Genomic DNA, 12,778 nt, shown 5'->3' with positions numbered 1-12,778 from the left:
TATTGATCTCTGAGGTACATTTGTTTGATCACACTAGCTCAGTAACAAGAAGAAAATATAAAAACAACACTCTCAAAAGCACTAGAAAAAAGGAAAAAATCATGTGTTAAAAATTATAAAAAACAATACCAACTATACAAAAGAGAGAATATAATAAAAAAGCAACAAAGTATAGACTACAGAATAAAAGAAATTAAAATGGTTTGCATAAAAAACTTAAACTTCCCTGAGCTCACTTTAACTGTTAACAATAATGGCGATCATGTGGGACTTTTTCTCTGTTTTAGAGGAAGACATTTGGCTTACTATTTTCACCAAATATTCTGCAAACATTCTGAGAGGAGGGAAAAAAATGTTTTGCTTTAGCATATCAAGCCTCATGAGCCACGTGAAATGCCAGCATCGCTATGATGATGTTTTGGAAGCTTATGAAGAGTCAGTAGCTAAGACAGGTGTACACAAACAAGTTAAATCTAAATTGAAAAAAATTATATTGGTATTGGCTTGGGAAAACATTTTTGCATCTTTATTAAATACAATACAAGAAAAAAACAAAGGCGTTCCTTCATCGATGACCTAAAGGGTTTAGTTTTGAGATACTGAATGCTTGCTAATATTTTTGTTTACAGGTTTGTAATTACTTAAGTAGCACCTTCCATGTGTTTTTAGAGTGTCTACCTTTTTGCAACCAGTATCTATCTGCCTGTTTGTAATGTTTTAGATGAGCTAAGTTGCCATCAAAGACACAGCCATATTTGCTGAATGGCAAGAAAAACAGGCTGATATGTATACGGAAATATACAAGATTGGGATCTTATGTCATTTTGCATGAATTTGGAAATGTGTGGTTAATAACCAATAGCTTAGGCATGATTTTAAAGACAAAATGGCAAAGTGAAGCAAAGTATTATAACATTGCCACTTTGCATTCAGGTGTGAAACCTTATGCTTGCACCATATGCGACAAGAGGTTTTTTCAGCGCTACCACCTGGCGAGACACAGCCTCACTCATATGGGTATGCGCCCACCTTGCCCATGACACTTAAAGTCTTACATGACATCACACACGGACTGGCGATGGATGCTTACTTAATCTTTGATATGTTCATATAGAGATTGGTCATTACAAAACAAAGCGTTCATGCGTCACAATTAATGTTGGTTAACAACCCATCAATTATGATGAGCAGTTGTAAGTACATTGCATCACTATTGGATTGTGAACACCCCAAAAAAACAAACCAAAGTGTGAAAGTAATACTTGTAATACTCTGCGTTTAGGTGTGAAACCTTTCGCTTGCACCATGTGTGACATGAGGTTTTTTCAGCGCTACCACCTGGCCAGACACAGCCTCACTCATACTGGTATGCGTCTATGCACCTGCCCTTCATTAGCATGTTATCTGTTCATAAAGTTAAGCCGTCTTAGCTAAAGCTTTTATAAAGATGAACCACATAAGGCCTGCATTTAGGTAAATACTGTAATGATTCATGCTACTATTAAAGTCATTCGCTTTCTGATAAGAGTCCTTAGAAAAATGCACCACATTTTCCTTATCTCACATGACTTATGATAGGATATCTTAGTGTGTATTCACAATGCAACAGTTAAATTAGGATTGTTACTGGTTTAGCAAGGCAGAGTAATGCACCACTAAGAGACTCGGTTCTTTGCATAAATTGGCAACTGTGTGGTTAATAACCAATAGCTTAGGGAATGTATTGGCAAATAATGAAAATCAGGCTGTAAGTGCTGTAACATTGCCACTTTGCATTTAGGTGTGAAACCTTATGCTTGCACCATGTGCGACAAGAGGTTTTTTCAGCGTTATCACCTGGCAAGACACAGCCTCACTCATATGGGTATGCACCCGCCCATCTTAACGACACTGACGAAACATATTATTCATAATGCTACTTAGTAGGGGTGTATCGGTACATGTATTGGTAATCTTATTTTATTATCATCATATTAAGTGAGTAGTCATGGAGTCATGGCTAGCTATCGTGCCAAAGAAACCCCAGAGTACGCAAACGGACTAATACAAGTGGATAAGACAAAAGCAGCATATCACTATTGTTAAGTAGAGATGGGGAACCACACTACATGCGTGATTTATTAATGCTGCACAGATAAAGATATACACATTTTCTTTGAAACCTATAACAAAAACTAAGATGTGTATGTTTTGGCCTATTTTTGGATTAATTGTGCATTCTTAATGCACATAATGTATCCAAGTGGCCCTCAGTATATGTATATATATATATATATATATATATATATATATATATATATATATATATATATATATATATATATATATATATATGTATTTATTTATTTATTTATTTATTTTATTATCGAGAACATTTAAGAATGACCTGCCATCAGTTTGCCGGTTGTTTGGTTTCATTTTAAAAATCATCAAGGCTGTTGACACACAAGTTAAGCAGTTCTATGTTTTGCATTTTGTTCCGTAACTGTACCCAAAATGAATTGAACCATTACACCCCTACTACTTAGACACATGACGGGCTAACTGAACAAGAGTTTTACTGCTGTAAACATTAAATTACGGTAATGCAAAGAAAATGGTGTGACATCATCAGCTCATATTGTGTTCAGCTGTGGATCTAAAAAAAATAATTGGTCACACCAACTTGACATGTTATCCATTGGCTATTGAGACAAAATTGCTTGAGTAATTTGAAGTGAAAAGCGGTTAACAACCCATCAATTCAAATTTTACTGATCAGTTGATGATGCAGCAAAATGACAAGTACTGGAAATAATGTATTGATGCTCTGCGTTTAGGTGTGAAACCTTTTGCTTGCACCATGTGTGACATGAGGTTTGTTCAGCGCTACCACCTGGCCAGACACAGCCTCACTCATACGGGTATGGGTCCTAGCTCCTACCCCTCTCATGTCTACAGTCACTCAATGTCTTTGAAGCTAGATTTCTAGGTGCTTTGTAGGGCTCGGTTGAGCTTCCATTTTTGCTAAAACTGACTTCATAGACCAAATAAAGAAACCTTACATGTTCCTTGACGTACTGTAGCTAATACCTGAGCATGTACTACATAGTGTCTTAATTGTCATGTGCCTCAGTCTGATAATTTACAAAAAGATTGTTTCAACCATACATTTTTATTTCCTACTCTGACCGTTTCAGTAGCAGACCCAGTGGGAAGGAGTTACTTTGACCGTTTCAGTAGCAGACCCAGTGGAAAGGAGTTACTTCTGTTGTTTGGATGCTGGAAACAGTACTAATTATATTCTCAGGGCATTCAAACAATCATGACTGTACTGTTCAGTTTGTCTTAGAAGATGTTTCTGCTCTCCAAGTAGGCTTTTGTTAGTTCATTTTCAGAAACTATAGATTTAAGCTTCGTCAGATCTCGTTGTAGATTGATCCGATCAAGTGAGAGATCCATCTGACCAATCTAAAACGAGATCTGACCGATCTGAGTCTATGAACATGAACTGACAAAACGCGAAACGTCTTCCATGACAAACTGAACAGTCCAATTGCGATCGATTAAATGCCTTGAGAATACAATGATTTGAATGAATGAGAACATCCATCGACATGTACTAATTATAGTGGTGCATTTCTGTAGTTGTTTCATATTGTTCTGGCAATGGCATTTGAGTCGGTTTCATTCAAGGACATTGCTCACAAAAATGTATAGATATTTTGCGTTGTCATGTCCATGGCAAGTCTAGCTGTTTAATGATTCAGTACTTTCTGAACAACTTAATGTTCTCTAACAAAGAAGGAACTGAATAGCAAAATTCACAACAGGTGTGTATGATCCATAAATCAACCAATAAATGTCCTGGTTTAATTAGACTTGGTATATAAAAAGTCCTCTTCATCATGCTGTTTACATTTTGACATCATTCTCACGGCATTGAATTGATCACAACTAGACTGTTGTCTCTCATCCAAGGAAGCTTCATCAGTTCATGCTCAAAGACTAGACTGACAAGACCTGTCCTATTAAGTAATTCTTTGATCTGAACTGATGAACCAATGTGGATGAGAGGCAAAGCGTCTTCTAAGACAAACTGAACCCTCCAGTTGTGATCGATTTGAAGGCCCTGAGAATTGACAATCAAACAACAGGACTTTGCCAGGAGGCTTCACATGTATTGGTATGGCTCTCAAACCAGCTGAAAATTTTGGCACATAGCAAGTTGTGCAAAACGTTTTAAAAGATTAAACAGTTGTGACATGGCCATTCAAAAGTTTTGATTAGGTCAATTTAGGTCCGCCAATAAACGATACATTATAGGTTCGTGCTGAAATTTCAAATCAAAAACAAAATGTCTCTAACTTTTTGTGTGCAGTGTTTTAGGCTTACAATTCGTGAAAATAGCCTGATTTTGTCTCTCAAAATAACTGAAACTAGACCCCAAAAGGGACAAGCGGTAGAAAATGGATGGATAGATGGAAACTCAATCATTTAAATAAACCAACTACCATATTTTTCGGATTATAAATCGCAGTTTTTTTCATGGTTTGGCCGTGGGTGCGACATATACTCCGGAGCGACTTATGTGTGAAATTATTAACACATTACCGTAAAATATCAAATAATATTATTTATCTCATTCGCGTAAGAGACGAAGCAAATGGCAGCAATCGTCACACACACGTCAGCAATCGTCACTCACACGTCAACCAATAAGAATTCGGCGGTGGAGGGTCATGGCAGAAGTGCATTGTGGGTCATGGGATGCTAACTGCTATATGCTACTGCCATAGCTATTAAAATGGATCATATCAACATTAGCGGTAACTTATAAAAACTGAGAAGGACTGAACAAAAATGGCACCAAAAAGGAAATCATATACTGCAGATTACAAGCTGGACGTAGTGAAATATGCAACAGAAAACGGCGATCGAGCAGCAGAAAGAATGGACGCTAGCGGCGCATACCAGGAGCGACAACGAGGAAGAAGATTTCATCGGATTTAGCGATCAGGAGTGACAGATTGTTTGGTAAACGTATAGCATGTTCTATATGTTATAGTTATTTGAATGACTCTTACCATAATATGTTAAATTAACATACCAGGCACGTTCTCAGTTAGTTATTTATGCCTCATATAATGTACACTTATTCAGCCTGTTGTTCACTATTCTTTATTTATTTTAAATTGCCTTTCAAATGTCTATTCTTGGTGTTGGATTTTATCAAATAAATTTCCCCCAAAAATGCGGCCGGTGCGACGTATACTCCGGAGCGATTTATAATCCGAAAAATACGGTAGAGCAGAAATAAACTGGTCTTTAAAAAACAAAAACTGAAAGCAGTTTCCCTATGAATGATCCCATAACAACATCCAAGCTTTTTTTTATTTTTTTTTTAAATCTGCATTATTTAAGTTTTAAACTAAATCTCCCACTTTACATTTATTTGAGAAGTTTTTAGAAACGGTAATCCTTAAATATTTCATAAATGACTAAAAGAAAGCCTTTTAATGCACTCATGGAAATGTTAAAAACTCAATATACAATTTTAAGCCCAGAAAATGACTGTAGTATGTTACAAGGTTGTTTGCTTTAAAATTTTCCTCTTTTTTTATTTTTTTATTTTATTTTTTTTAAATAATGATGAACCAATTTTTATCTTAATTAAGCCTTTTTTGTTATCTTTCTTTACTGATTGGCTGGGAGAAATCACATGGTTTCAGCACCTTGTCATAAGGCATCCATTGCAAGTTAAGACACAAAATATGGTAGCCACATTTTATAAATACCACATTTTATGCATCTTTTGAAACATATATGTAATATCAGTGTGAGATACTTGCATGTAAGGGTAGGAGGACACACGTTAGGGTAAATGTTAATCTGAAGCACTACATTTTGACCCATCTTTGTTTTACAGCTGTATTCAGTTGCATGCTTAAACATTTCCACATTGTGTGTGTGTGTGTGTGTATGTGTGTGGCAGAGGTGATATTGCACATACTTGAACTTGTGTGGCGGGAAGGCCTAATACGCTGCTCTGTGTGTGTAGGGGTGAAGCCGTATGCTTGTTCCATGTGTGACATGAGGTTTATTCAGCGTAACCACCTGGAGAGACACAGCCTCACTCATACTGGTATGCGTTCCGTTGCCGCGCCCTCCTTCCCCACAACTGCCGCTCGCACCCTCACTCCACCTCCCGACGCGTCACACAGCAACCTCCACTTTGATGGGATGTTGAACCAGCATCACACGCAGCCGCCTTGTTGCGTAGATCTGGGCCATGCAAACTGACAAACACATAATGAGTTGATGTCAAGGCATTTTTTTGTTTTTTAAAATCATCATGACTCTTTAAGTTAAACATAAGTCTTTTTTATTTACTATTGCTGGAGTTGTAGCGTTTCAAAGAAGATTTCACACATGAGTGGTGCAACAAGCAAGAATTGACGCATTTGACTGTGTTGTGTGTGCTTTTTGGTAGGAGAGAAGCCATTTGCGTGCGACATGTGTGATATGAGGTTTATCCAGCGCTACCACCTGGAGAGACACAAGCGTGTGCACAGTGGGGAAAAGCCTTACCAGTGTGAGCGGTGCCAGCAGGTAAGGGACACAACCTACAAAATATAAAACATTTTGCTAGACAATATATTGTCCCACAAATTACCGATTAACGAAATTGTTGTCAGCATTATTTTGAGACGAGCACTAATGCAATCATACTACATAATAGTTATAATGCAAGTAACCGTTTCAAATGCAATTAACTTCTTTTTCATTAGTATTTTTTACTTTTGTAATTGGAAGGGCAAGTAGTTTTGATTGTCTTAAATAAGTAAACAATACAAACAAAATAGACTCTCAATCTGTTGTTGCAAAAATCACACTTCATTAAATATTGAACATCTTGAAGTAAAGCTCTTTCCTTAGTTTTTTTTTTTCCCCTTGCCATTTATTTCCAAAAATTGGGCATACGTACTCGTTTGTCCGTGTGGATAGGCTAACTTTTCTCCTTCGGTTTGAAGACAAAATACGGTAAATTTGGCTTGGCAATTATCTTTTTTCTTTCTAATTCTTGCAGGGTTTTCGTCAAGCAATAAAAAGCATTAAAAGTCATTACATGGATTTAGTAAAAATGAAGGCCTTATATGACATTAAAAAGCATTAAATGCGATACCCAGAAACATTTAAAAAAGCAAAAAAAACAATTGTATGACTGTGCCGATAGTCAACACGTCAATCCATCAAACGATAAATTTAAATGAATAAGAACCTTGCAGTCATTGATAAATTGATAAGTCTGTGTTTTTTTTTCCTTGTCTCTGGCTTTCAAACTGGATACAAGAGGTCTAGTTAGGTCCGAAAGCGAGAAAAGCACTGCCTCCATAGCGGCCACTCTGCAGTACAGCAAAATCAAACGATTCGGGGGCCCAAACTTTGCCATTCTATGTAGGCGTGTAGTTCTTAACTGTGATACCTTATATTAATGAGGAAGCTGAGCTGACCTGGGATGGACACGAGCCAATTCTCACAACAGACATTGACTATTATTCACTGACATTCCCACAGTAAATGAGAAATAGTTACTTCAGCTGCCTGACATAACTATAACGAACAACTGAGAGGGTGTAAAATACAATCTATTCAAGATTTTAAATTGATTCAGCTTATTTTTAATTCATCTAAAGGGCTTATTGCCATTTTTCCAAATATCATTCCATGACATGTGTTTTTCTAAAATGTTTAAATCAATCATCCATTTCCAAAGACAGGTATCATTTGCATTCCTAGTATGATGTTCATTTAATATTCCATAAAACCTTTAAACTATTTTAAAAACAATTGTATCCTGATTAGAAAATGAATACTCCAATTTGTGGCTATTATAAGGCATATTTTCAGAGGATGTGCATTTCTGCAGCATGTTTTAAAGAGATACAATTTTTACTGGGTGTATTATAGTCATACTTGCCAACCTTGAGACCTCCGATTTCGGGAGGTGGGGGGTTGGGGGCGGGGGGCGTGGTTAAGATATATATATATATATATATATATATATATATAAATAAAATAAATACTTGAATTTCAGTGTTCATTTATTTACACATATACACACACATAACACTCCTCTGCTCATTGTTGAGTTAAGGGTTGAATTGTCCATCCTTGTTCTATTCTCTGTCACTATTTCAGAACACACACATTATACAAATATACATTATAAAATCAATAAGAAAACGGGAGCTCTAATTTGGGAGTCTGAATTAGGATCAGAAGTTCCTATATAAACATTGCGTACTCACGTCGCCATTTTGTATTGATTACTGCAGCTGTGCACTGGATTCATTCACAAATACAAACTACAACTCACAAACACTTTAGAGTTAGACTCCACCATCAGAATGTGTACTTAAACTTATAAAGATCACATGGATATTATTCAGTGAGTTGATTCACCAAAACTAACCTGTTATACAGGAGGAAAAAGCACACAGGACGTTTCAATTGTTCACAGACTGGTCGCTCTCATCAGAATGACAAGACACTTCCGGTCTGCAGGTGATAGCATTCAATTGGGAAGAAACGCCCTACTGCCCCCTACTGACCAATGTGAATACTGATAAATGTGTAATGACCGCTCCAAAAACGAATTCAAACCACAAAATAAAATAAATAAATCAACACAAAAATGTGACACATTATGGGTGGGTCACATATGCATGTACCGTATTTTCCGCACCATAAGGCGCCCTGGGTTATAAGCCGCGCCTTCAATGAACGGCATATTTCAAAACTTTGTCCACCTATAAGACGCCCCGTGTTATAAGCCGCATCTAACTGCGCTAAAGGAATGTCAAAAAAACAGTCAGATAGGTCAGTCAAACTTTAATAATATATTAAAAACCAGCGTGATGTGGGCGCGCACGGAGTCGTATATCAACATGGATGGAGCTGCGTGAAAAAAGCCACCCGGCCTCTTCGCGTAAACTTACCTTAACCACTCGCTCATCTTTTCTTCATCCATCCCTTCGAGTTAGCTTTTATGATGACGCCGGCTGGAAAGGTCTCTTTTGGCAAGGTCTTCCTTTTGAATATCACCATGGGTGGAAGTTTCTGGCCATTAGCATGGCAAGCTAGAACCACAGTGAAGGATGACTTCTCATTCCCTGTGGTGCGAATATTCACCGTACGTGCTCCCGTTGTATCCACAGTGCGGTTCACAGGAATATCAAAAGTCAGTGGAACCTCGTCCATGTTGATAATGTTCTCTGGCCGGATCTTTTTTTCAGCTATCTTGTTTTTACAATATGCACGGAAAGTAGCCAGCTTTTCTTGAAAGTCTTTAGGCAGTTGCTGTGAAATAGTAATCCGTGTGCGGATGGAGAGATTGCGTCTTTTCATGAACCGGATCCCTGTCGCTTAGTAGGAGCCATTTTGTGGTCTTTACAGATGTAAACACACAAAGGAAATGAAACGTACGGTAATATCCGCGCGCTTCTTCTTCTTCTACGTGGGCGGGTGGTTGCTTACAGTAGAAGAAGAAGCGCTTCCTGTTCTATGGGGGCGGGTGCTTACCTTGGCGGTTGCTTGCGTAGAAGAAGAAGCACTTCCTCTTCTACGGGGAAAAAAGATGGCGGCTGTTTACCGAAGTTGCGAGACCGAAACTTTATGAAAATGAATCTTAATATTAATCCATATATAAAGCGCACCGGGTTATAAGGCGCACTGTCAGCTTTTGAGAAAATGTGTGGTTTTTAGGTGCGCCTTATAGTGCGGAAAATACGGTACAGTAGATATCAGTATTGTCCTGTTTAAAAGTGTCACAACATTGCTGTTTACGGCAGACGAACTGCTTTACGGTAGATGAAAACTTGACTGCTGTTGTTGTGTGTTGTTACGGCGCTTGGAGGACGTTAATGAAACTGCCTTACAATAAACCCACATAAGAAACCAAGAACTCGCCCTCCATCATTCTACAGTTATAACGTGATTGGGCAGGCATGCTGTTTATATTGTGGGAAAGCAGACGTGAAAACAGGCTGTCAACACGTCACTCAGGTCCGCATGGAGCTGGAGGGGGCGTGGCCTCCAGCTCCGCCTGAATTTCGGGAGATTTTCGGGAGAAAATTTGTCCCGGGAGGTTTTCGAGAGAGGAGCTGAATTTCGGGAGTCTCCCGGAAAATCCGGGAGGGTTGGCAAGTATGATTATAGTCCATCCAACCATCCATTTTCTACCGCTTATTCCCTTTGGGGTCGCGGGGGCGCTGGAGCCTATCTCAGCTACAATCGGGCGGAAGACGGGGGACACCCTGGACAAGTCGCCACCTCATCGCAGGGCCAACACAGATAGACAGACAACATTCACACTCACATTCACACACTAGGGCCAATTTTTAGTTTTATATTGGAGTAAAAAAAAAAATCCTTTATTATTGCCCATTCTTTGTCTTTGGCAAAGGTCACAGGTAATTGTGCCTTGATTCAGTTTCTGAAGGGCACTGACTTAAACAAGTTCCATTGCATTTCTAGTAGTAGTAAACGGTGCTTTAAAAAACTGTATTAACTAGACTTCACTTTGTTGTTGTTTTTTTTTTTCCAAAGAACTTTTCAAGGACAGACCGACTGTTGCGACACAGACGCCTGTGCCAGGGCCGCGGCGTAGCGAAAGTGGAGAACCAGCCATGTTGCGAGCCGCGCCCATATGCCCAAGAAGCTCCACCCGCTCCCCCGACCTGGAGCCCAATGCACCCCCCACCGGGTCGCCTGGCCGTCTGACATTCCCCGGGGGCCATGTCCACATGGCCGCACGAGACAGGATCGGCTGCCGGGTGTCGCGCTAGCTCTGTGCTGAGTGGCGCCGCTCTCTAGCGCAGACTGACAATGCTGCTCCAGTCTTGGATTACTAATAACAGCGGAACATTTGTTTTTTTATGTTTTCTGACTTTAACTGTTTCTTTTTTCCCCCTCCATATTTTTTTAATGACAAGACTTTTCTGTGATGAAGAGTGTTCCTGTTTTGTACTTAACTCTGTTTTGCGTGGGGGGGGGGGGGGGGGGGGGGACATGTTTTCATCGTTCTAGTAAATCTACACTTGTTGGTACTCTATCTACAAACAGTGAAAAGGGAAAATCAACTCCCTTGCTTGCCACGGCAGCTGTTTTGCCAATAGGAGTCACCATGGCAACAGTAGCTTGACCATGACTCCTATTGAAAAAATCATCTGCTTTGCTTCTGAACGTCATTAGAGGTGCACTGTCTGTAAATAATTGATCACGCTATTACGTCACAGTTGGATTTAAGTGGTATTTGTAATCCGCCAAATTAAGCCATGAGTCTTGCAAGCAATGGGTGTTAAAGAATAGCTATAGAGCGATGTTAACTGGGACTTTCATTGAGTGTGACCGGCCTCACAGCTGTGCACGTACTGATCAGTCAGGAAGAGGCGCAGCGCGACTTCTCCCCTCTGTTGCTTGTACAGATTTCTCATATTGGCATTTTTTCTCTCTGTGAGAATACTTCTTTTTTTTTTTTTTGCCTTTTTCCTCAATGGTTTATTATTGTGTATCAGATGTATTAACACAAGACAGCTTTTGATGTCACGGCAGGCGTTTTCCCTCCAAACAGAAAGACACAAGATGGTCTTTGACAAAATGATTCCAGTGACACTGAAGCTTGAGGGTTTTGACGGTTCGCTACAAGCAACACTCTGCTACGCACTAACCGCTGCCTTTGTATGCAGATATTATGTGCTTGGTGTGGGTTTTAGTGGAGGTGCGTCATGTCATCGGGTGTAGCCTTCACAAAGCGCGGACACACAAATAATCATTGTAATAATCAAGTTTGTTACACAAGACAGCACTCCCTGCTGCTTTATTCCTCAAACTTGACCCTTCTCGTGTACCCGTTTTGAGTCGCGACGATTAAGCTGTGTGTAAATATGACTGATCACTCTAGTTTCCTCAATGCTTCCCAGGATGAACATATAGAGGTTATGTTCAGTACAATATAGTCGAAGAGCGTTTTAAATACTAGCTGGAGTGTGCGGGGTCACGTTTGAGGAATGCATTGACACAATTTCACCTGTACACAAAGGATGCCGCTGGTGTGATATTTTGTTTTAAAGGGCAATACAGTACACGGCGAACACATTTTTTTGTTATGATCTACATATTGTTTCCATGCAGAAGAACCCTTAAATATCCATGACTTTTCTCTCAGATCACATGTGAGTCTGGCATCCTCCTAGCCCCCCCATTCTGTACTTTTATTATTTTTTTAAATTGTAAACACTGGAGAGACAGGGGGGGAAAGACAGAATGGAATGGGTATTTCCCCCCCTTAAGACTGTACTCGGTTTTAGACAAAGCCTCTTTCTCCTTTCAAAAAATGAACAGAAACTTTTGGGTCAGTACAGTTCACAGTCTGGTATATTTGGCCTTTTTGAAACAACCCCCCACCCACGGCAAAATCGTTGCTTATTGTAGTCAATTCTATTGATCAAGGTATTAGGAGAGAGATGGCATAAAGGTAGCTACCACAGATTAGTTGTTTTCTTTATTAGTCTTGCATGCAGAGTTATGGTCCTCAGTTGAAATAGAATCTTGATATTGATTATTTTGTGTAGAAAAAAAATGAGTGCATACAAGTAACTTCCTAAAACTGTTACAATAATTATTGTAAAATGGGCTAACAAATATGTACCCTTGTGATCCAATTAGTTTCAACCGTATAAAAATCGGGAGGAGAGGCTTCTTACTATTATGCTAAAATAAAAACATTTGTTAAGGA

General features: G+C 39.0%; 1 protein-coding gene across 13 annotated transcripts in view; it reads left to right on the top strand.

Annotated features, from left to right (window-relative positions):
• Positions 1–12,778, top strand: part of znf740a (zinc finger protein 740a) — a 33,138-nt gene extending 20,360 nt beyond the window's left edge. For all 13 annotated transcript variants that reach the window (XM_061923699.1, XM_061923694.1, XM_061923698.1 and 10 more), the window contains 7 exons: positions 934–1,017; positions 1,283–1,366; positions 1,781–1,864; positions 2,820–2,903; positions 6,041–6,124; positions 6,473–6,591; positions 10,591–12,778. In XM_061923699.1, coding sequence (XP_061779683.1) covers positions 934–1,017; positions 1,283–1,366; positions 1,781–1,864; positions 2,820–2,903; positions 6,041–6,124; positions 6,473–6,591; positions 10,591–10,764 — 713 coding nt within the window. In that variant the 3' untranslated portion in view covers positions 10,765–12,778. The remainder of the gene's footprint in view (positions 1–933; positions 1,018–1,282; positions 1,367–1,780; positions 1,865–2,819; positions 2,904–6,040; positions 6,125–6,472; positions 6,592–10,590) is intronic.

The sequence above is a fragment of the Nerophis lumbriciformis genome, linkage group LG28 (genome assembly GCF_033978685.3).
Source record: "Nerophis lumbriciformis linkage group LG28, RoL_Nlum_v2.1, whole genome shotgun sequence".
NCBI lineage: Eukaryota > Metazoa > Chordata > Actinopteri > Syngnathiformes > Syngnathidae > Nerophis > Nerophis lumbriciformis.
This window is presented reverse-complemented; position numbering and strand designations above follow the sequence as displayed.